The sequence below is a fragment of the Polyodon spathula genome, chromosome 57, assembly GCF_017654505.1.
Source record: "Polyodon spathula isolate WHYD16114869_AA chromosome 57, ASM1765450v1, whole genome shotgun sequence".
NCBI classification, from domain to species: Eukaryota; Metazoa; Chordata; class Actinopteri; order Acipenseriformes; family Polyodontidae; genus Polyodon; species Polyodon spathula.
Genome location: NC_054590.1, coordinates 616,138 through 641,137, shown reverse-complemented (window position 1 = coordinate 641,137; position 25,000 = coordinate 616,138). Strand labels below are relative to the sequence as shown.

General features: G+C 39.6%; 1 protein-coding gene across 1 annotated transcript; it reads right to left on the bottom strand.

Annotated features, from left to right (window-relative positions):
• Positions 1-7,726: 7,726 nt before the first annotated feature.
• Positions 7,727-22,734, bottom strand: LOC121307571 (KAT8 regulatory NSL complex subunit 1-like). Its single transcript, XM_041239770.1, has 12 exons — positions 22,714-22,734; positions 21,413-21,525; positions 20,441-20,636; positions 20,161-20,326; positions 19,409-19,591; positions 18,855-19,043; positions 16,272-16,411; positions 12,762-12,883; positions 12,344-12,401; positions 12,008-12,120; positions 11,280-11,532; positions 7,727-10,974 (listed from the first exon to the last, which is right to left on the bottom strand). The coding sequence occupies exons 1-12, from the start codon at positions 22,732-22,734 to the stop codon at positions 10,756-10,758; spliced, it is 1,773 nt and encodes a 590-aa protein (XP_041095704.1). The 3' UTR covers positions 7,727-10,755.
• Positions 22,735-25,000: the final 2,266 nt, after the last annotated feature.

Sequence of the window (25,000 nt, the reverse complement as noted above, 5' to 3'; positions counted from 1 at the left end):
CCCAGAGGAAATGGCTTCCTGCATATTTCATGGAGGGTCTTAGCATTATAGAAAAGGACATTTAACACGTGCATTTCAGAAAACAGCCACGTATAATAACATCTCTTTAGTGGTACTAACACATTGAACAAGAATATTTTGCTATTTAGTAAACTATAATTCCCATTAGGACAGAGTTTACCCCCATAAAATAAAAAAGTGTAAACTATATTAATTACTAGGGACTGTTTTATTCCAAAGGCTTTGCTAGGAAACTGTTTTCATTGTTTTTAGACCAGAGACTGTTGGGAACTCATGAATATTCTCTTAAGACCCCCATGTACAGTATAATATTAATAACAGCAAGTCCACTGTTCATGTGATGTCACTTTCATTTTTACTCAGTTCAGTTCTTGAGCGACACTGAACCTGTCGTTGTTTAGCTTTGAGGATGACACATCAGCAGTTGGACCAACATGAAGGGCTTTTTGGGGAATTGCTAACTTCACAGTTCATTCATTTATTCCAAGGGAGATGAAGTGCTAAACACATAAACTGTTGCAGCTTGTCTGGTCGTTTACTGTTTTACCACTAGAGAAAGAGATCTTAAATTCAAAGCGACTACAAAATAAAACCTAACTTTGGTGAAACAGAAAACACTGTTATTTAAATACATTTTCCAGTTTAAGGTGCAGGGTCATCATTCAAGCTAAAACAGGACAATGAGAACTTTGGAGCGAGTCCATTTCTGATGTTAAAATCACAGTTGGCTTTAAAATAAGTTATTCCATACTAAAGTGTCTTACTCTGGATCATAAGTGCCCTCACAGCTCAAAAAAATAAACGAAACATCCCAACATGAATATCAGAACTCATCCACACTGTTTAAATCCATTTTACATGTAAATATTAAAATCCGGGTGTTCATATTTTTAGAAACTGTACAATAACAGCCAGCTGTCATGCTTCTTTAGAAACCTATTTTAGGCTGCCAAATGGGGACTGCACAAGTTGATACTCAGCATAATAAAGTAGGCAGTGCTTTAGAAAGTATAGACTCTGACAATGCAGTACATGCAAACACAAAGCAAAGGCATAGTCCATTTCTTACAGTCAGATTTAAAAGGAAGTTTGTTATGCAGCTATTAATAACAGTTTCGTAGCACTTGCACAGCGTGTAGAGTACAGAGCTATCTCCCATTAGACGTTTTAGGGAAAATCGTAGGCATGCTTAGGTTGCATTCTTAATGCAACCCCTCAAGGGTTTGAAATGTGTGTCTCTAACATATTGCATCAGAGCTGGCCAAATTACGCCTTGCTTTTATAATACGTACAAAATAGGATGTGTATATTCAATGTTATTTAAAATATTTTATTTCAGCACACACAAGACTTGTGTCATTGAATTAGTTTGTATGTGATCAGTAAATTCCAGGGTGTTGTAAAGACCAGTGCTGTTTACATGTATTGCAAAGACGATATACTCCACCCCCATTAACGCCTTTGTTCTTAACTGATCTGTACACTGTACTGGTAAAACTGCTTTACTTTCCTAGTTCAAGGTAAACTGGTACCACAACAGAACGATACAAAATGAATACCACTGTAGGTAAGGAGTGACAGATATAGTGATTTCTTCATTTAAGTGTAATAGTTTCATTGCCCTGAACTGACCAGAGTTGCTTCTGCTTTGCATTTGGGAAGTAAAACTCTGTCTGCATTTGTGTGGGAATGTTGACCTACAGTGTTATGGCATGTTGTTTTTTTTTTTGTTTTTTTTAATATGGAACAATTGAGAGTGGATGGAACTTTTTAGTAATTGAAAAAATCCATCTCATTTCGGTTTAAGATTGATTTTAAAAAATACTCCCCAAGTATATTCGGAAAAGACAAGTAAACAAAATGATTATAGGATGCTCTTTCACCATAGGAAACAATAGGGACTTGGTCACATGTCAATCACATGTTGTAATTTCATTTGTGCGTTTCTCTATTAATGTCAGTGAACTTAATGTTCATTTGAGCCCGTTCTCATCCTATCAGGGGCTAACATGGATTTAGATAGCTTGATGAATTGTACACAAATCCTCTACCCTTGTCCGTCATCTGTAGGGGGAGATTCTGTGTAAGACACCAGGGAGCAAACGTTGTATTTATTTGAATTAGGCAGGTGATTTTTTTTTTATTATTCTGATTATACATTTGCTGGACTGTAATTAGATCAGTTTGAAGTTTAAAAACTGTTCAGTGGTACAGGGGATTTGTAAAGAACTAAGGGATAGTAGCAGCTCTTATTTAAAACAGAAAAAAAGTTTAATGGGTTTTTTTTTTTTTGTGAATACTTTGTGAGATTTAAAAAATGTGCTCATGAGTCCCATGGTGTATCAGTTGTTCATAATCTTGTATTAACTGTAATAAATACCACACCGTTACTTTTCTGCATGTAAGCTGCAATTGAACAATGAAATTGATATAAGGAGAATAGCGCTGATGCATTTCACACTACCCATTGAAACTGCTTTCATGAATTGTAAGAGTTCTGTGAAGCACTGCATATCAAAGAAGTACATATTTATAAAGAAAAAAAAAAAAAAAACCTAACTACTTAAAAAGCTTGTGTTGCGCTCATCTTTCTAGTAGTATTCAGTGGATGTGAGATGTAAGTGATTAAAACCCCTTGCTTGTATTGTCATGCTGGCAGTTCATTTTGCTATGGTCTGTAAATGCTTTTCTTTGGTAGCAATGTTCTAAGCAGGGAGCCTTTCTTTGACTGAGCAGCTTGGAAGAAACACAGTAGCTTTGTATTAATACTTTAATACAGTAAACCCAGCATGATACACTCTAATTGATTAACAGCCATTTATCAAATTGTGTATGAAAGATAGTCAGGTGTCAGTCAGTAAAAGTTCTTTGCGATCGTGGGCTGGGGTTATTGCCAGCTCTGGGTGTTAAATGAATTACTTGGTTCTCTGGAAGTCTCCCTTTGAAAGATTGAAGTAAGTGGTTACTTCAAGTCACAGAACTGAGCCCACGGTTTACCTGGACAGATTGGATCTGCTGCTGTGCTTTATCAGCAAAGCACAATGGCTTCCTACTACGATGGCATATAATGGGCACTGCAGGTAAATTAAACCAGTCAGACCCAGAATCATTAAACATACTGACATATTGAGGCTTGAGTTCAGTTTTGAACCAAAAAAAACAGCTTGGGGATTTCTTTAACTTTCCATACCTAAAATACACATGAAACAGTTTTGCACGCATGATCAGCCTCCTGGTTTTGTATGTTTAGAAGTTGCCTGCACACAAGCAGTACTGACCCCTCTAGTTTTTTTTTTTCATGTAATACCTTTCCACATCATTATGCTTTCAAGTATTGATACCCAGCTATGTACCAACAATTAAAATGTTACAAAACCTGTGAACTTAATCTATTAAAATGCTTTACACATGGCAGGATAGCGTCACGGCTCAAGCTGTTACCATCAGGAAAGAAACAGAGTCAAGAATCTGACGTTAAGAGCATGTTTATTTACACAAGTGAAACGAAAAAAGGTACAAGGGCCAAAACAATACTGAGTACATATTGGGCGATGAAGTGAGTTCAGATCAGTTCAATTTCACCCAGACTCCCTTCTCCACAGACAAGTGATTTATCCCCTTTTTTAAAGGTGGCCATTCCCAAATTTGCCTGAAATTACCTAATTGGGGAATGGCCACACGTGTCGTTGTTGGCAGGGACAGATTTAACCCCATCCATGTCAAGCATAGCCCTATTTTGACCAGCAGGGCTTCCGCCTTCCCATCAGAAGGTTTTGCTCAGCATATTGTGAACAATATGTCAAAGAAGTTGTTTTTACAATATAATGCCACATTTAAAATGATCATGCATCTTAATTGTTTGTATTTTAATATATGAAAGTAGCAGTAAAGACCTTGATTTCTAATAAATCTTGATAAGTTTCAATATTATGCTTGCCTACATTTTAGCTTTTCAATGTTTATTGAATCTAAAAAAAAAAGCAATTTTAATACAGTTGGTGTGGAAAGAGTTCATGTCATGAGGCATTTCTGGATTGTAAGTTATTTTCAGTTGACCTGTGGGGGAGTGTGAGGCAGGCAGTTTCAACCTTATCATCGCTTGTGTTGGTTTTTTTTTTTTTTTTTTTTTTTTTTTTTTTGGGGGGGGGGGGGGGGTTTGCTGAGTTGCAGTGCTAGCTTGGCAACTGTGAGTGTCCATATCGTTATTGTGTGGTTTAATAATAATATCTGGGTTACACTGATAACCATTGCTGTAAACGTGAATTTGGAAATAAAATCAGTATTAAACAAAACTGCCTTTTAATGTATTTTATTTTTCATTGTGCATTTTATTATTGCATTTGTAATGTATCTGTTTGCTTCTTCATATGTGTTTAAGATTAAGAATTAACTGAAAAATTTGCCTGCTCATTAACATTTTATCAGTAGCTTCAAACTTCATGCTCAAAGAAATCGACAAACATTTTGTTTTAAACACTGATGAAAGAATTAGTCCAAAAGTGTGTGTGATTTGAATATTAATATTAAGAATTCAAACTAAAATAAACCCCATTCATCCACGAGAGTTAGTCTCATTAAAGCTTCTGCATGTTAAAAGAACAAACATTCTTATAAGGTTGATCTGGGTCTAATGCTCCAGGGCATTTAATGTCCATCCCACTAAAGGAATCCTGCATCAATCAATCAGTGGATCAATAAATTAAATAGAGTTTACGTGGGTTAGTGAAATTAAATTATATAGCAAAAAGAACATTCCAATATTGACCACTGTTTTCTAGTAACACTGTCACACTCACACACTTGGATGATTTAGTTTGAAACTAAAGAACAAACAACCTTGATAGGCCAGCCCTTCATCAACAGGCTTGGTAGTCCAGTGGTTAAAGACCGCAGTCTCTGTACGTCACTTTGATTAAAAACATCTGCTAAATGAATTAATAATGATTAAACTTTGTTGACATCTGTGTGAAAACACAGTGAAGTTTACATTTGGGTGAAGAGCAGGATTTATGCAAACAGAATGGGGGGGGGGGGGGGGGGGGTGTAAATGTATCCTTCATTGGGGAGGGGGGGGGGGGGTGGGGGGGGGGGTGGGTGTGAAAAGTATTCACAGCAAAGTCTCCAAACTTAAAGTGCCCTACTTCAAAAAGATGCTTACTGCATTGTCTGCGGCACCTCTTTTAAAATGGTTTAGTGGAGTAGTGCTTCCCTTTATTCCACAAGTCTGAGACAAGCTGGTGCATTTCTTCACGGGTTACCAGTCCACACCCATATTACATCTCCAAATACAAACACAAACTTTCATGTTGACTTTACAAATTGAGCTGCGACCCGGGCTGGCTCTGAAAACTAAAGCATTTCCCTTAGATCTAGGGATGTGAAGAAAATTCATATTTAGTTATATTTGACCACTAGGTGGTATTGAGTCGAATTTGGATTCTATTCAAAGCAGCCAGCACTACACAATCTGACCACCATATGGCACTGCTTTGCAAATAAATCCAATTGTCAAGTGTGGCGTGTACAAATAAAGAAACCTGTCATCTCAAAACAGTCTTGCTATTTCAGCTTGCCCTGTGTTCCCAGTTTCTTCTTGTAATTACACAGCAGCAGTAATACAGGAAGGCTTTAAATGTAAATCACCTGAAATAGATTTAAAGGAGAATTGTATTTCCTAGTCCCTATTCAAGAGCTGAAAACAAGTAAAAATGTCCAATTCAGCTAATGATCAGTTCAATGAAGGGTCTAGTTCAGTAATTGAGAGCGCAGTTGGAATGAAAACCTGCAGCCACAGGGGGCGGAGGGTCCCAGGACCGAGTTTGAGAAGCCCTGGGAAACAACATGCTGGCAGTGTATTGCTGCTTTAATAATAAAGGGTTAATTTCAGTATAAAACATTCACATAGGTGTCCTTAATGTTGATTATTTAGAAAGCACTGGTGTTAATAGATATAAAAAAACATTAAGATGAAAGGAATAATTTATATAAAGCCTTCTGCTTATTAAACACACACTTATAGATCAATTACAAACACACAGGAAGAGCTTGTTTCGACCATAATGAAATTACCCCATCAGTTCTTTTTTATTTCCCTTGTGGTTTAAGATGTCTGAGAACATCAGTCAGACTGAAGTTTATCAGTTTATCACATTCTCCAAAAGGGATGGGTGTGCCTTTATTAGGGTTTAATGATCTACTGCAGTACATTTTATCAGCTTAGAGCACCCCTTGAAAGTACTTTCCGACATGAAGGATGACACTTTGGCACAATGTTTGTCGACTACACGTTTCTTTATTTTCACTCCCCACACACGTTGTGCAATGCTAGGTTTCCCACACTACGGAGCAGGAAATGTTTCCTCTCAGCGGCAATCTGTCCAGCACCTGTGCACACACGAGAGAAAGGGCTCCATCCATGTTGTACCTTCAGATGTTCAGGTTTTAAAGTTAAAGCGATAATAAAACCTTTAGCTACTAAACTATACCATTTGCAAAGTATCATACGATGTAGGAACTAGTAAACATTTCTGATAAAAGTATTTCTAAAAGTGAATAACTTTAGTGGCCAATATATTCAAGTCTGCTCAGCAAGGCTGTGACGCAGTCATGCCCGCCCCAGGGAGTATAAACGACTGCACGCACAGATCTCAGCGTTATTTTTTGAACAGTTCTGAATAGCACCTCTGGCAGCAGATGCAGCCGGCTGTGCTGGTCTTCGAGGCTACTGGGGCTGAAGGCCTCCTGGGAAAGCCAAAGCTCCCTGCCGGAGGCTACCCGCACAGCCAGGTTTCTACCTACAGCCTGCCAGTTCAGTTATGACAGACGGATCAGGTTCTTATTAAACCAGATGCAGCTCATCCAGCTGTTGTAGTGAGGGCCTATATAGGGCGTCCAAACACCAGGAAACAGCAGGAGCTGTAGCTGGGTGACCCCAGGACGACTGGATCTCAAAGAAAATCCAGACGTTTTTTTGGATCAGCAGGGAGGGGGTTAAAGCCTTAATTAGGTAATTGTTAATTAATGATTAATGGGCTCTAGCCAAAGTAAAAGCAAGGAGAAATCCTTTGCTGGGGAGAGAGAGGCATGCTACCCGTTTGTCCACAAAGGTTGTGTTTGTTTTTTATTTATATTTTGTGGAGACCTTTACTTTGAATAAATATCAGCGCAATTTTTCCAACAATACCTTTTTGTTTGTGTGCTTCTTTCTGGTCGGACGTCACCTAAGCCAGCCCTCCACATCTGTCGTGTCAGGTCAGTTCTTCAAAGGAAAAATGGCACAGAGATCTGCGCGCACAGTGCTTCTTACCCTCAGGGGCGGGCATGACTGCATCACAGGCTCTGCTGATCAGCTCTCTTATAGAATAGTCAAGTTTCAGGGTCTTCAGGAGGTACACACCCATTAGGTAATGGTTACAGCACAGTCGTATGGGTGCAATGATCACATTGTTATTCGTTAGACGGTGATTGTACCAAATATTAAAAAGAATCTCATGTAAAAGGGTGAAGAATCTTTTGTAAAGGGTCTGATGGCACAACCAACTTCATCAGACTGCGTCACTGATTCGATGTTTTCCTGAACTCACTATAAGCAGTAATATACTGGAAATAACAGACAAAAACAGATTTTAAAAAGCAATGGAAACAATGAAAAAGGTTTTTTGTTCAAACAGATTAGAGGGGAATAACAAACTGAAGACAAATACAACACCTTAAACTTTCGTTTAATTGTTTTTTTTTGTGTTATAAGCACATACTGCGCTTCCCATTAAAGTCGTTGATAAATTTAACAAATAGTTGCTTCTCTGCGTAAAGAAAACTTATTTTTTCTTCTATACAACCAGGACGGCTAAAGCCTGAGCTTCAAGTACACAGTTAAGAAACAAACAAAATATTTACAAAATATAACCCTATTTATACAAAGCACAATGGGGTTATTCAAAACTTCAAACATTTTTACAACTTTCACTCAACATAAGCTGTAATTAAAGTATGCAGATATTCCACAGAAAGTGTCGTCATAGTATAGTTCAACCTCCTTTACAAACACCCTTTATAAGAAACCGTCTTCTTAACAGTCCCTTTATATAATCTGTATAATAAAAGGCAGATACAACTATAGCACAACAAAAATGTTAATGTGGATGGCCCCCGTTTTAAAAGAGGTTTAACTGTCACCATGCATTAGAACAGCTCTCCAATGCCACGTTTGCATTCACCACCGATTTCAATGAGATTTGGAACTTGTCCCGTTTGTACGGATGATAAATTCCAAACCAATTTGAAAATTGAATAGAGATCAGATTGAATTGTGAGCTGTCAAGTACAGGTTCCACCATCTGTATTTCAACACAGGGTTGTTTTTATTTATTTATTTAAACATGCAACCCCAAAAACAATACACCTGCTGTTCATGGTGCATAACAAAACATTTTAAAATGGTTTAATTAAACAAAACAAGAAACAAAATAAAAAAAGCAGGCTGTGCTGTAAAAACCTCTCTGTTTATCAGCCATCATTGAATGAACTATAAACCAAAAAACCTGTCTGCCCAGAACAGGTAACATGATTGTTTTATGGTTAAGTACAAGTCCCTAGCTTGTTAACGAAACAATAAACAAAGTGGCGGTCGACTACTCTAGGGTCCCCGCTACTGGTCTCTCTAGTTTGTGTAAAATGGGGTGCAAACTACACACACAAAAAACACAACAGAAAAATGATCTATGAAGTATCTGTAGAAAACTAATTGGCAAGTTTTTGATGGTAACGAATAAACTGCTGGAAGTTTTCAATAACCCCTCTTTAATTAAGCTTCTATTTTCTTACTTTATTATTTATTTACTTTAAATACATGTTTAAATGATCTATTAGCATGAGAGACAGTTATACACACAAAAGGTCACATTGCTGTCTCTGCACAATGAAACCCCATTGGGAGCAACACGTTTTTCAACCTGAAATGGTGTGGAAATCCAGGTAAAGATGTGACTTTAGTGCTGATTCTGTAGACAGAACAGTCACAATTTGTGGCATTTTGTGAAATAAAGTGAAAACATCTCAAAATCCAATCCAACAATATATATATAGATTTTTTTTTTCTGTTTACAGTGGAGTGATTTCTTTAACCCAAGATGAAAACAAATCCACCCCCCCCCCCCAACTCAGGCAGTGATAAACAAGGAATTGTTTTATTTACAAAACAATTTTGCAATCTTACTGTTACATTGAAACCTGTCTTAAACTACAAAAACAAAATACGTGATAGAAGACTGAATGCGAATTACAATTTGATGTGTACGTATACACACACACAGACATTAAAGAAATAACGAAATACGGCATAAACTTGATTGCATAGAAATGTGCAATTCAAATGTGGAATAGCGGCATTTACTTTTAATGATCTGATAAATCAGCTGAAAACCTGCAAGGTTTATTTGTAACGTCACAGAACGGCTAGTTCAAGAAATATAGTTATGTTCAAGAGAATCGCAATAAACAGTACTAAATGTAATACATAACTGATTTTGAAAATGTGAAAAAACAAAGAAATAATTTTCCCTTAGAATTGTTGCCTGAGCTCTGGGTGTATTTTATTTATTTATTTATTTTTAAAGGACCATTAACGTGTGTGCTTCCTTTTAAAGAGAACAACTTTTGTTCATTCAAGTCTACATCAATATTTAACTTTGCATTGCAACACAGTGGTGCTGCTAAATGTGTTAAATGAGTTGTAGCCATATGAACATGGTGGCTGGATGTTTAAGAAAAGTAAAAAAGTATTTATTGATGTTGTAACTGATTCAGCACACCTACAAACCTAAATCACGAAACCCGTTTTGTTTTGCAGAACCAGCCTCTTTAATGGTTCAAGTGAAAACCACATACGAAATCTAGCACAACACTAGGAGTTACAATTCTGTCAATTTCAAGACCAGCAGACAAACAATATATATAATTTTTTTTTGTTGGCAAATGCTCAATACTCTCCAAACATACTGTAAAGAGAAACTGAAACATCAACATCTACAAAATACCTTTGCAGAACACACCGTGGGTCAACAGAAATATGTATTTTGTTTATTGAAAAACAAAATGCTGAAGTACAAACAGCTATACTTAAGTAAACATTGCATAATATTGAGCAGTAAGATACAGCTGATGCTTTAACATCCAAAACAGAGTGGAGGCACACCAGGCATACCTATTTTACACTCAACTTAAATTTTAGATTCAGTGAGGTCCACAACTAGTCATAAAGACTGCGGTCCCTAATCTAAGTGCTCAGTAATCTCAAATCGGTTCTACACAGAGCAGAGAAGAATGTCCATTATTTGTTGAAGCTCTCTTAAAAAGGAAACATAGCAAAAATGCACTTTAAGGGAAAAAAGAAAAAAGTTGTTTTATGTCACTCCACTTTAAACTTACATGGGGACACAGACATCAACTATTGATACAAAACACCCTTTTCCAGAACATTGTCCAAACCCCTTCAAGTCTGATTCAGTGCCCTATACATGTACACCTAATATATAATAGAAAAGTATGCCAGACGTCCCATCCCATGTGTTCATCCTAAATTTGTGACCTAGTTTGCAATGGGGTTTTTTTTTGTGACGAAAACAAGTTTAAAAACAGTTTCTAAATTCTGTATGTTCACTAAAAACTGTGAAATTTGACTGATGTTTGAATATCAAACAACAGAATCTTTAAAGCCAAAAGAGTCCTTCTGTTTGTTCATCTGTGAGACTGTTTCAGTGCGGTTTGATGCCTCTGCTTGCTCTCCTCCGATACGGGCCATGCTAGCTCGTTCTCAGACTCCTTGCTGAAGGATCTGCTGTCAGAGATCCGGCGAATGCCTCGCATCGGCCAGTCCTGTAGCTCACAATGGTCCTCGGGTTCGTTCACTGGGTCGGACGACAGTGGAAAAGTGCGCCTCTCCCAGGGTTGGACAGTCTGGAGAAAGGAAAAAGCAGGATCAAGGAATGAGTTCTGACAAGTGGACAAACCATCAAGAACAAAAAGCAAGATATTTTACAAGCCAGACTCACTATATATCCCCCACCTGTAAAAACAATGCCCAAATTGTATAACAGAATTACCTGACTGCCAAGACAGGCAGAATTACATTTCAAAAGACTTTCATATGCAGGCGCCTAACAAAGCTGCACATTGATTGAATAGCCGAGCTGACCCACTGCTTTAAATCTGACTTGGGGAAACCTTTCCGTTCAGAATAATTTGCTTGGAATTGTCCTTACCACTTCTTCAAAGCTTAAGTCGGGCGTGGAGCAGCGTGTGTCTTCGCTGGACTGCAGACGATGAGAGTCCCGAGAACCAGGAGTATATGGGTTTGAGATCACGTCTGGGCTGGCAGGACTGTGCGGGGAAGGCATGGAGCCAAAGTCTTGCAGGGAATAGAAATGCGCTGCGTCGGGCGAGGCAGGCTGTGGTGTGGACGGGGTTGTACCACCCAGCAGTGGAGTTGTCCTTCCGTCTGAAGATTTGTAAGACCTAGAAATTAACAAGATTATATTTACAATGTCAAAATGTGTTTTTTCATTGAAATAAATATGTAAATAATCTGGTGGCTATTAGTTTGTGATGGTTAGGTATTGCTTTCTGCAATTCCATTGGAAGAGATCCAACATCCAACACTTCGTGAACACTCCCCATAGGCTCCTCTTGGTACTCATTTAAATCTGCTGTTGCCGGGCCCTCCAAATGCTCTCCCAGTGTTTTCCCTCCCACAGGTATGAAGAGATCCTTGCTTGACAGCTAAACACTCATACCTCACCAACGCTGCTAACAGTATTTTTTAAATAATTAACAGGCCTTGGGTAGTACATGAACAATTAATTGCAAGGAGTAACAGCAAGAGATGGGTTTTCCATTCCGATCTCTCTAGATACGATGCTAGTCACCTGACGCTTCCTAGAGCCCAGGGTCCGATTACAGGAGGTTTCGAAGGCCCTCAGGATGAACGTACCTGCTCCCTCGTCGCTGTGCTGCAGCTGTCGCAGTCCAAGTCCACCGGGAGCGCTCCAGGTCTTCGCATTTTAAATGCTGGACAGCGAATTCAGCATCCGACAGGTCTTCAATCTGAAAAGGAGAGTTATAAAAGGCAGACCCATTAGTATAAACGTTTGTTCTGAAACAAACATCACACAACAGTACCAAACGCATTCATCGAATGGTTCTTAACTCTGATATGCATGCACACATTAATAATGGATCTATAAAATGTATTTAAGGACTGTAATGATTGATTGATTGATAGATAGACAGATAGATAGACATAGATAGATAGATACTCCACATTTACCTCCACACTGTCATCCTCTTCTGCTATTGGTTGTGCACAAATGTCCACTTCCCGCCAACTACAAAAAAAAATCAAAATCAAAAGGATACAATCTCAAACTATTAAGCAATAAATAAAATGATAATTTAAGGGTGTATCTGTTTACTTACAAAATTATGTATTTCTTAAGTATAGCAAACTAAATCAGGAAGCAAGTTATTGGAAACGCATGCATTCATACAGTACATCTTAATTTAACACAATTACAACGAGACACTTTTTCTGAAATGTCTAGCACTAAAATTGCAACATCTATCCATATCGATGGCCATAGGAAATAGGGAAGACAGCAGACATTTGATATATAGAGATGTGTGTGTATAATCTATATTATAGAGAGAGAGAGAGAGAGAGAGAGAGAGAGAGAGAGAGATTTTACCTTGGTGTGAGGATTTCCTTGTACTGGAGTTTCTCAACTCGAGTTGTGGCAGCAACAGACATTGGAATAACAATATTGTTAATATCAAATGAACTTTCTCCTCTTCGCCGCCGCACTGGCTGCTGTGAAATGAACAGAAAATCTTGTCAAGAAAACACTGATGGAAATCAAGGCGTTGAAACAGATCATGAGAAAGGCTACTTGTTAAATGGCAATTTCAGATATTTCACTAGGTATTTGAGTATTCATTAAATAAAATCTAAAAAAAAACAGGTTTACTGGAAAATTGGAACATGCTGTAAAAGAATGTAATATTTACATACCAGCTGCTTTCTGCAGAAAATAAATGCAGAGAGCCTATTATGTTGATGAAATTGTAATTCAAACAAACACAAATCAATGTTTTCTGAGTGATTCACACACTAATTGTTATGAAAATAAACTATTGGTCACTTTTCCATTGTAAAAATAAAATGCTATAAAAACATCTAATTTAAAAACAAACTTTCATAATGAAAAAACACAGAAGGGTCAATTTGGCAAAAAATAAATATACAGGGTATTTTCACTAAACTCAGTCAGCCTGTTAAGAGCTTAACATAGTGTCCTGTAATTAAAGCTTTTTAAAAACCTTCTCTGCCACGTGTTTCATAATTTAAGGTTAGCAAGTTCAACTGGATTTCATATAAACATGTCCGCTGGTGAAACGAACGATTTTCACAGAGAATTACATGATATTATTATTATTATTATTATTATTATTATTATTATTATACGGCACTGGTTCTAATGGAAATCGTGAAATCCATGCTCACCATGAAAAAATACAGCCTTAGTGATACAACAGCACAAATATGTTACGTCAGTGAAGAAGTAATTATATATAATAAATAAATAAATAAAGAGATAGATCTTCAGGCATCATGGCTGAAGATTTACCCATGGCTGTGGAATAACGACAGTGGTCAAGTGAGTAGTTCGGTCTGCGCAACTGTACTTTAACTGCTATAGTAACTGTACAACCTGAACAAATGATGCAGCTTTGAAAAAAGAAACAGAAGCTTCGTTAGGCAATGGAGAGTGCTCTGCATCACAATGAACAGCTGGTTGTACATAATGTGAGACTGTTACATTTGAGAGACTTTATATAGTTCCACAGTTCTTGAAATTTACAGTTGCAAAGGATTTAGTTTTGTTATGGTGCACTGCTGGACACTCGATACAGGTTAAAAAATGATGTTCTCTTTCCAACTCAATTTTTTCTGTGGTTTTGAGCAAAAGGTCAGGTTATAATCATAACCCTGGTTCCCTGAAATAAGACTATTAACCATTACAAAATGGGCGTTCCCCTTTAAGACACCTGAACCTGAAAACTCAGTATTCGGCCTGACAGGATCGGCATTTTCCTTCAAGAAATGCGACCAAGGACACCGCGACCCCAAAGTTAATACTCCTACCTCAGGGAACCAGGGTTATGATAATGGCCTAACGTTACCTTTCAAGTAGCGAATATTAACCATTACAAATGGGCGAGTATACCCAAGCTGTCGCAAGGACATGGAGCATACCTCAAACTACAAGGGATAAGCCAAAGCCGCCTTGTGCCTGAATCAATATGGTCCTGGCGTGCTCTGTCAGACTGGAGCGGAGGGGGTGGAAAGCCTCCAGTTCCACTGGCAGCTTTGACAGGACTTTCGATACAGAAAATGCCTGCATTTCACTCACCCACTTAGCGGAGGCGACTGCAAGCAAGAATGCTGCTTTGATAGACAGATATTTCAGACCCACTGAATGCATGGGCTCAAATGGAGGTTTTGTCAGTACATTAAAGTACTACACTTAACCTCCAACGAAGAACTAAGTCCCTCACCGGTGGCCTAAGCAGCCGGGTGCCTTTCAAAAATTGCTCTGCCAGGAAATGAGATCCTGGGGAGACTGAATCTATTTTTACATGGCACACCGAAATGCCTGCCAAATAGACTTGTAGAGTAGAGGGGGATTTCCCTTCATCAGAAAAGGTCCGGAAAAAATTGCAGTATAACTGCCATAGGGCATGTCGTGGGTTCGTAAGCACGAGCCAAACGCCACTTCTCAAACATGCCCCATTTGTAACTATACTGGGAATGAGTAGGGGCTGCCCTGGCGTTTTGCAGGGTGTCGATCACCCTGTTTGATAACCCCAGACGGCTCAAAGGCAGCCGTTCAGGGGCCAGACCCAGAGCTGCAGGCTCAATGGGATGGGGTGCCACAGGGTACCCTGCGCCTGACTGAGCAGGTCGTGGTGCATTGGCAGCTCCCATGGCTGACTGCTCAGGTGTATTAGAGGGGAGAACCAAACTCTCCTGGGCCAGTATAAGGCTGTTAAGTGCACCCTGTCCCAGTCCTGACTGACCTCCTCCAAGCCAAGCAAAGTGGTGCAAATGCATAGAGTGTGCCAGTGCATCTATCCCTAGAGGTCCCCCTTCTCCTAGTATGGAGAACCACAGGGGACAATGTGTCAACTCCTGAGATGCAAAGAGGTCTACCTATGCTCTCCCAAATAAGACTCACGACTCTGGGGTGGAGTCTCCATTCCGCGCCACTGGGGACCCCCTCTCAACAGGAGTTTTGTAGCCCAGTTGGTAGCTCCCAGCAGTTGAACTGCCCGAAGTGAGAGGTTCACTTGTGCCTACAGCAGAAGCTTGTGGGCCACACGGTGGAGACTGGGCGACCGTTTAAGCAGGACACCACACACATGTTGTCCGTACGGACGAGCATGTCTCCTCCGAACCTGCGCCGAAAATTCCTGCAAGGACAGGTACACTACCTGCAGTTCCAAAATATTGAAGTGGTGACCCTCCCACGGGGGCTGCCACACACACCCTACACGCCTCGGCTCTCCCACACTCTCACGCTGGTTTTACTGGGATGTTGAAATAGGCGTCCTTCAGGTGGTGAACCAGTCACCTAGAACACACTGTCTCCACTTTACACAGCTCTTCTTCCTTCTTAAAAGTCTGAGTTAGCATGGTGCTCACAGACGGAACAAATCACACAGTGACCCTGTCAGTGAGCAAGTGCGATTGAAAATTGCTGGAGGCACGGTCATATTGAGCTCAGTCTAACAGCGTCCCTCCCTCTGTTTGCACTCTATTAACCAATGATACAGCACGTCTTTCTCATCACTTAGTGCTGGGAGGTGCACAGTAAAAAGAATGGCAGCAGCAATACACTGATAATGAGTCATTTGCTCACAGGACAAGATTAGACAGAATCCAACTGAATTGTGACAGAACGGGCCAGATGACGCGGAGCAAGGTTGTGAATGGGTTGTAGATTAGATGTGCTGGTGCTGACGGACACTGGCAGCAATGACGGGCGGGCTTACAAGCAACTTTTGCCATATTTTTTTATTTGAGAGGCATTGCAGCAAGTGGCTTGGGCACAGCTGCAATTGCCGCCGGTGCATCGGTTATTTCGTGCCCTGCTGTTTGTGTTACACACTGTCAAAAGGGAGGTAAATGCTCTCACCGGCGTGCTGTTGGTAGCTATAGGTGTGGAGCTCTCCGAGGATGTGGAGAGCTGTCTCATCAGAGGGCTGTGGGTGGGCGTGTGCAACCCCACCAATGAAGACCATGGACTTCCCGTGTCCATGAGGTATCTTGGGGCTGCTGGGTGAAAAAAAAAAAAAAGACCAAAAAATAAATACATTTTAACTAAAATAGTAAACTTCTGCAAGAAGCATGAAGTCTGTTGTTCATAAACACCTTGTACAAAGGACTCGAGGATAAACTAACCCACTTAAAAAAAAAAAAAAAAAAAAAAAAAAGTTAGTGAGTGCCATTTTATTCTTGATCTGTTAGTTATTAAAAAAAAAAAAAAAAAAAACCACTACTCAGAGTACCACTCCAATGACCTTTGGAACTGTTTGCCAGTTTACACATTAACACGACAAGCATAGGGTTAACTGCTTCAAAAGTAAAAAGTTCTGAAGGGAAAACTTTTACATGAAACCTTTGGTCATTATTACTTTGATCAGTGCAGAAAAGAAAATGGTCAACACCACAATTCAAATATAATTACTGTAAAAATCGTTGTATAGGTCGCTCTCCCCTTTTAGAGACTTCAGTTTTAGTCAAATACACCCCCCCCCCCCCCCCCCCTACAAAGTATTTTGCTTTCCTACATGCTCAGCACCGATACATAAAGAAACACACAGGTTTGGAGTTCACCAGGGCAATCTTGTATCAGTACTTGCATCATCTTGTACTTGCACTTAATTGCTCTTGATTAGAACTAGACGTTCTGTATCCTGTACTTGATTTTACTCTTAAAAGGTAACCACTCTTACTGCTTTTATTTTGCGATATTGTAATGCAATATTTTGTAACAGCTGTAAGTCGCCCTGGATAAGGGTGTCTGCTAAGAAATAAATCATTTCGAAAATACCTTGTTTGCAACATTTTTTTTCCATTAATTTTAGTGTTTCATTTTTAGTTTTCCAGAATTTCTAAAAATTAAAAAAATTGTATTAACCTGATCAAAAACATATCTTCTTTGCTTTACTGAACGTTTCTTTCTAAAATCATACTTATCATACTAATCAACAGTTCCAGCTACGTTGGCTTTTAGAAATTCGTTGGATAAACTCAAATTTAAAAGAAAAAAGTATTAAAAACAGTGCTGCTTGCATCAATAAAAAAAAAAAGCAAAATTAACCAAGAGTGCACCACCTAATAACCAGTGAACAACACATCTGAGTGTCGCATACGGTGCAGTACAATTGCATTAAATTTCCAGCCATAGAAATACATTCATTTTGTTTTATCACATACTTTACAAGTGTACCACTGCATCGCACTGCCATGCATTTCAACAAATTCAACGCCGCGCAATTTCAAACCGGTTATATATTATGTAGCACTTGAATTATTTTTTCTCTGACTGTCCTACTTTGTTCAATCTCAAAGTCACCTGCATTATTATAGCACTGCAGTTACAACCAACCGAAGCTTTCTAATCAATAGCTGTTTGGATCCCAGGGGCGGGTTCTGAATGTTGGTAAAATCAATGGCTTGGGAGGGTTGGAATAAGGAAATTCATAGAGTGACAGCTACTGCGTTAACAGTGAAGCAGTAGAGCTGTGACGTTTTCATAATCCCAAGATAGATAACTTTAACTGCTACTTTAACGCACGCGTCTGGGTCGAAAGGAGGTCAAAGCCAAGAGTCTGAAAGCTTGGACTTAACATTCAAAATGACTAAGTATTGAGAGTAACTTGGAATTACAACAGTGGTTTTGTGTTTCTACCGAGCAACATGATGTGAATGCCGGAGATTGTGGCACTGGTACAGTAATTTAATATTACACATACCAGCACATGCGTCGCATCGGTGTGTTAGTCGCTCCCCCTTTTAAGGGCCCTGCAAAACTGCCTCGACTTACACAGCGTTTTCTACAGTAAATAACAATGCTCGAGTCCAAGCTAAAAATCACTCAGCAGTCTTCTCTTAGATTTGTGGAGATACTACCTAAAGATTCTTCCCATAGAGTATATTTACAGTACATTTTACCCCCAAACAAATGGAGAATTATAAATAACTCTACACGTAGAGTTTAATAAAGCTTTCATGTCCATCAGTAGTGCTTGGTCTAAAGAGATAAGGCAATACAGGTCTAATCGATCTGCATGCCACAGAAAGCAAACACTGGTAAGAGAACCATAACGTTAACAAAAAAGCCCTTAAGTTTTTATTAAAAGCATCAGATGAGGTAGAGAAATAAAGTATTCAAAAGCACGAGAGAGGGACTTCACTGTCACCAAGGACCAATTGCAACAGCAACAAGATACCATGGTGGTGTCCTGGCACTGCTAAACAGTGACTATTTGTAACCCATGAGGCGGCTGGCCTGAATCACCAGCCTAGTTGTTCCATTTGTCACGACACTAAAAGAAAGAGATGTGGAACAACTGTAGCAGCTGCGAACAGAAGCAGGTAGGAGCATGGGCTTCTATAAATAGATTTGTGAAACAAAGAAGCAATGCAACTAGCCCCAAGGAAGTGACAGCCCTAGCGATTGGGGTTTTGCGTTGTAAATGGGCTAGGTCCTCACCTTCTGTCCTCTCGATGGAGTGTTCCCTTTGCCTTTTCTTAGTGTGGCTTTTATCGTAGGAGGCAGGAGTCAGTGTCTGTGGTCGCTCTGGTTTGCACACTGGTGTCCTCTCCAGTTGTGAAACAGTCAGTACATTGTCGAGGTGCTGCCTGTGGATCTTTTCAGGGCGTATTTTGTGGTGCGAGAGTCCTATAGCAGAGAAACAAAGATACACTTGTGATGTATTCTGGTCCAAAAAGCTGGCACGTTATTTTTACCTTTTCAAAGATACAGGTTACTGATTAAAATAAATGAACTGGATATATGTAAAACTGGGAGGTGGGACATACATATGTACATAAAGACAAAACAGTCAGGTCACTTTGTTCCCTCCCAGACAATGTCCACAGCAAGTTTCATCACACTTGAATACTTAAGTGTGACATACATATGGGCCTAAAAAAGTACTTGACCTTGATCCTAAAGTTCAAACAATGACAGATTGTTTTAAGTTATCGTCAATGATCAGTGGCATCTAACAAATTTCTCACTGAAAAAAAAAATAATTAACTTACGGACTGCTGCAAGAAGAGAGCTTGAAAGTCTGTGTTTGTCTTTGGAAGGGGGGTCTGCCAGTCTGCTGGTCATGGATAGTTTGTGTTTGAGGGAGAGCTTTTTCAGGGGTTTGATTTTCTCCAGCGGTTTATTTTGCCAGTGTGATTTCAAAGTCCTCTGGAAGTGTAGGTTCATGGAAACATCTAAGCATGTCAAAACAAACAAGATATTATTGCACGTTATTCATGTTCTGTAGTGAGAATGTAGAAATACTTCCTGGAGAAATCACTGAATTCTTAATTATTTTTTTTCTTCTGGTCAACCACTAGATGGAACCCTTTCACCAGATACGCCACTTAAGGCACAGAATACAACTACACTTCTGTCTTGTAACAAACTGATCTGAGATAAGAAAGAAACATTGCAGTGTCGTCTTTTGACTTATTTTAATTAAAATGACAAACATGTAAGCTTACATAATATATACATTAGAGACAATTAAGCCCTGTATCACACTGCATTCAAAATGTAGTAATATATAAAAACACCAAAACAGTTCATGTATGTCAAACTGTTAGGCAGATGGCCTATCCACACATTCCCTCAGTAACGAACAGTGCATTCCTTCATGATTCTCAAATGGGTGAAAGGTGCATGTGTGATTATCACTGGTGTGTTTAGCTAAGGAAGGCAACTTGGTACCATTACTGAGAAAACAGTAGAGCACTCCAAAACTCCTCCACATCATCACCGAACCTGGAAGGATCCTTACCATCGGGGAACGAGAGGATGGGGTGAATACAGGGGTCAAACAGGGAGAGCCTTTCTAGAAGTGGGGCCTCGTACTGAAACTCTGTGGAGGGGGGCGCCCGGTTACCACACATGGCACACGAAGGGTTGATGTCACAGCTGCCTCGACTCACTGAGCTTTTATGAACCTATAAAGGTAAATGGATATTAAAAGAAGCTGAAGATATGAAAAAGGAGTAAAAATGAGTAAGTGTTCCTGGAATAAAAGCAAGCCCTCTCAGCAGTAATCCCTTCTCGCTCACCTTTCTGTTGAGAGTCAAGACGCTGCTGGGGCGGACCAGTCTTCGTTTCCTGCAGGTCAGTATGGGGCGGGTGCGGGCCGCGGCACCAGTGCTGTCCGGAGGCGTGGGGGGCAGGTTTAAACGCTGCTTCTTGTTCAGTAACTCCTCCGTGTCAGAGCTGTCAGGAGAACCAGGATCAGGCAGGCCAGGGTGGAGACTGACAAGAGAAATTTAAAATGCACTTACAAAATAAATACATAAAAATAAATAAATAAATTATTTTACCAGTATACAGCACAATATGAATGAATTTGATCAGAACAAGTTTTTAAAAGATGGTAATGGTTTCTCTTTCCATGCAATGAATGTATGCTTATTAGAAGATAGCTGGAAAAACCTGAACATTATTAAAGCTAATGTGATACATTTTTTTTTTTTTTGCCATACTGGTTTCACTGCATCAAGCGCTGCCCTCTGAATGACCTTATTTTTGGTATTTATTCTTAACACACTTGTTGTTCAGCCTTGTTTGATGACCAATGGTTTGGCCACGGTCTTTCCATTGATGTCACTGAAAAGCGAGAGTTGCCCCTTACTTGGTGTTAGACATGCAGGCTGCTCAACAGGAGTGAGTGGGGATGACATCAAACCATCTCACTAATTTGATGTTTTGCAGCTGATGTGTTAGTTATCACTGTTAGGGGTGGCCGAAGTTAATCTAGACCAGCTCCCCTCCCATGTGGAGTCATTGTAGAGACAGGTGAACACAGTCCAGATAGGGAGAAGATTAAACACACTCCTGGATAACCACTTACCTGCATGTGGAACAATCATGTACACAAAAAGCTCAAAATGCATGATACACAACACAGCAAATTATGATTTTGACACAGCAGTTTGTTGTAGCTTTGGAAATGATATACATTTTTTTTTTCCTATAGAAGTGAACAATAGCCTTTACACACAACAGCACAGCAGAACAAATGAAAGTACCTATTGACAACTCCATTGACTGGCCTGCCTGCGACACACGTTTTCAAGGGGACCGCGTCTGTTGAGCTCGGAGGGGACAGCGTGTTTTCTATGGTTTCTGAACCTTGGTAGTCCTAGAAGAGAAAGAGGAGAGAGAAAAGAAGATCACTTCTGTCAGAAACATGGCTATGATGTTCAAACAAGAAATGTAAATTTCCAGGGCATACTAGATGACAAAGGTTAACACTGCATGACACCAAATCATTATGAATTAAACGTAGAGTTCATTTTAATAAAAGATACAGGAGGAGTATGTTTAAAAGTTGAATTTCACTGGACCTCTAAAAAAAAATGTTTGATCAGAAATACAACTCATTTGTAGCTTTCATTTCTACCAGCGGTTACCAAAATAGCATATTCCTATAGTAATATAATAATAATAATAATTCTTTGTTCACCTTAAAGTGCTGTCCAATGTTCATGTTCACATATTCGCTCATAGCTGAAATATTCGTTAGTTTTCAAAAAGTAATAAAAGCCATTATATTGCTCAGAATGCAGACAGAGATCGCATAGCAGCAGGAGCAGGGGGCGTGGCTGCGCGTGCGCCTGTGTTTTACAGCAAGATGTTACAGCAACACAACGTAAAAAAATATCCCAGGAGTAAATAAGTGTTGTAGGCCTTACTTTACCCCACTGAATTAACTACAAAACAATGGACGCTTTTTTTTTTTTTTTTTACATCACTTTTATTGGCTGATTTATTCTATGATGTAATGTTGCTTCTACAAAATCAACAGTCCTTTGAGAAAATTGCTGCAACAAATTTGCCTGAAGCTTGTAACTTGTACGTCTCTTACAACAAAAAAAGTATCCGTTTCTACATTTTTCTAGCAACATGTAGACTAGCACCTCCTAGGCGTAAGTTGTTTTTACATCTTTTATTATGTTTAGTAATAGAAACTTGCACTTACTGTAGAAACTTATTGTATTTAAATACTGTTCTTGCACTGTAACCTTGTAATGCCCTGTAACACTAAGTCACCTTGGATGAAGGTGTCTGCCAAATACATAAACAGTACAGTAAGGGCATTCTCACATTTCACTAATGCAGACAAATCATCTTATATTTTAGAGTAAAAGTCCAGGATAGACATTTGCACTTGACTCTGTGATATGCAGTTTAACAAGTTTTTCAAGTCTTCCCATCAAAGGTGACACTCAGTGTTCTCTGAATAACGTTCATGTTGCATAAACAATGTTTTTAAAAGTTGTCAGTGCAGAATGAACAGCACTGAAACTTGCAGTTTCTGGAGGCTCACCGCAGCCATCAACACCGTCATCTGAAGTTTCCTGATGCTGTACACTAGAGAGGATTTCCTCTTCTGCCACCACTACATCAGTACCCACACTAAAAATCACTTGCAAAGTGTGACTCAATAACATTTCTATCTGTCAGTGCTGTACGCTTGCACCACTCATCCTCAGTGATCTGTTTCAAGTTCTTTGGCATCACCAAAAAAAAAAAAATATCCAGCTTTATGGAAAGAGTTGGCTATTGTCTGCTGGGTAACACAGCGCCAGGCAAATCAGTGTTGTCATAGCCTCCAACAATGAAATTATAAACTCTGATGCCTTTCTGCCAGCATCTACAAATCTCACAAGCTGCTTCATAATCATTCTTCTGCAGTGGCATGTCAAATTGCACACGTAGTCCTGGTCACAGGGTTGCAGCTTCGACATCGTGCTGGGTGGCAGAAAAACCTCAGTGTGACTAGGGCAATTGTCCACACACAAGACCATTCCTGCTTTCTCTGTGCATTTTCCTGTCGAACTCTCTGAGCCACGAAGAGTTCCCGATTAAATCAAAGCTCGGCAGTTCAACTGGTACTTGATACCCTTAGAAACACCAGGGTTTCTAAAATATTCTAATTACCGTCCATGTTTGCACACATCACGGTTAAGCGCTCTTTGGATGTCTCCCCCCCATGACAGGCCTCTCCCTTGAAAGCCACAGTATTGTCTGGAAGCAATCTCCAAAACATTACAGTCTCATCTGCACTAAAAACATCCTGCGGGCGGTAGCCTTCCAAAATCCTTGGCTGGACTTCCTCGATCCAGTTGTCTGTTCAGCAGTGCTCACAGCTGCACTTTCACCATAAACCTTTTTGAAACTATACTGTGGTGCTTTTTAAACCTGCCAATGCTACAAACCCATCCCTGTACGCCAAGTTCTTTGGCCACGTCCTCCGCTTTAGACATTAAAAGAAGGGGCTGTTGACCGGTATGTTATTCGACCAGGCATGCACAAACCATCTTAACAAAACAGCATCAAGGTCTTTATGAACGGCTGTGCGCTGACACTTCTTTTCCACATTTGCCCAATGTAGAAAACCTCCTAGTAATTTGCTAGGATTGTAGACAGTGTTAGCCTGAAAGCCAAATTCTTTTTTTTGTTTTTCTTTTCCTCTAGTATCTATAAGTTCAATTTTCTTTAGTAAAAGCAGTGTGTGCAATTTTCTATGCAGTACTGTAGGCTGCTGGACAACGCTACAAAATACTAGCACTCAGTCCAATGATAATGTGCTGGATCATCTTAGTCTGTAGGCTACTTCTATTGTACTGTAAAGGTCACACAGCCAGGGTTTTACATTCAAGGGGGTCAACTACTGGGGTTAAACGATACGTAAACACAAAGCGCCTTCCGTGCAGCGTGCTTTTATTTCACTTAAGTATATACCTGAAACTGAGTTATCCGATAAAAACTACTATGATGGACGATAAAGGTACACAGTCTGTGAGATCACGAAATTCGAGCTAAAAGATTAAGAGTTATCCCATATTAAAGTAATATACGCGTCAGACTTGGGGAGGGGCAAAAAACAAAAACAAAAAAAAAAACACAACCTTTAAGTTAAAGAATTTCAAGTAATGCAAGTTCGACTTCTGTGTAAGGCTGGGGCGATGCCTTATTTTTCACCATCGACATATCGTTCTCCAAAAAAGCAGATGCATCAATTTATCATTTATCGAAAAAAAAAAAAAAAAAAAAAAAATTAAAAAAGCAGTAATACATGTGGAGCTGTGGATTAATAAGTAACATTGCTAGGAATGCTTTAAAAAGCATTATGCATATGTGCCCTATAGTCTGAACATCGCCTTTGCCAACCGAGGACAGGAGCTCCCAGGGAGCGGCGCACAATTGGCCGTGCCGCCTGGGGGGAGGGAGGGAGGGAGGGTCAGGTCGGCCTGGGTGTTCTCGGGCTCACCGCGCACCAATGACCCCTGTGGTCTGGCCGGGTGCCTGCGGGTCTGCCTGTAAGCTGCGTTGTCTTCAGAAGCTGTAGCTCGGAGGTGGCTGCATGGTGAGTCTGCAGTGTGTAAAACAGCAGGCAGCTAACGGCACACGCTTCGTTTGTTCGTCTTCGCCCCTCCCGAGTCAGCGCAGAGGTGGTAGTGGCGAGCTGAGCTTAACAAAATAATTGGTGACCACTAAATAAAAAAAAATAATAATTATGTATATTAAATTAATTACATCTGTATATGCATACAGTAATTACACTATATTAAATGATTGTTTTTACCTTGTTTGTACCAGTTGGGGGTCAA

What these genes read in the sequence shown, in the direction of transcription:
- LOC121307571 (XM_041239770.1), bottom strand. Translation starts at nt 22,734, where the DNA reads ATGACGGTGTTGATGGCTGCG. An exon ending in CTCTCTTCTTGCAGCAGTCC is followed by an intron (nt 19,044 to 19,408) that starts GTAAGTTAATTA and finishes TCTCTGCTATAG; the next exon opens with GACTCTCGCACCACAAAATA. An exon ending in ACTTAAGCTTTGAAGAAGTG is followed by an intron (nt 10,975 to 11,279) that starts GTAAGGACAATT and finishes TCCTTTCTCCAG; the next exon opens with ACTGTCCAACCCTGGGAGAG.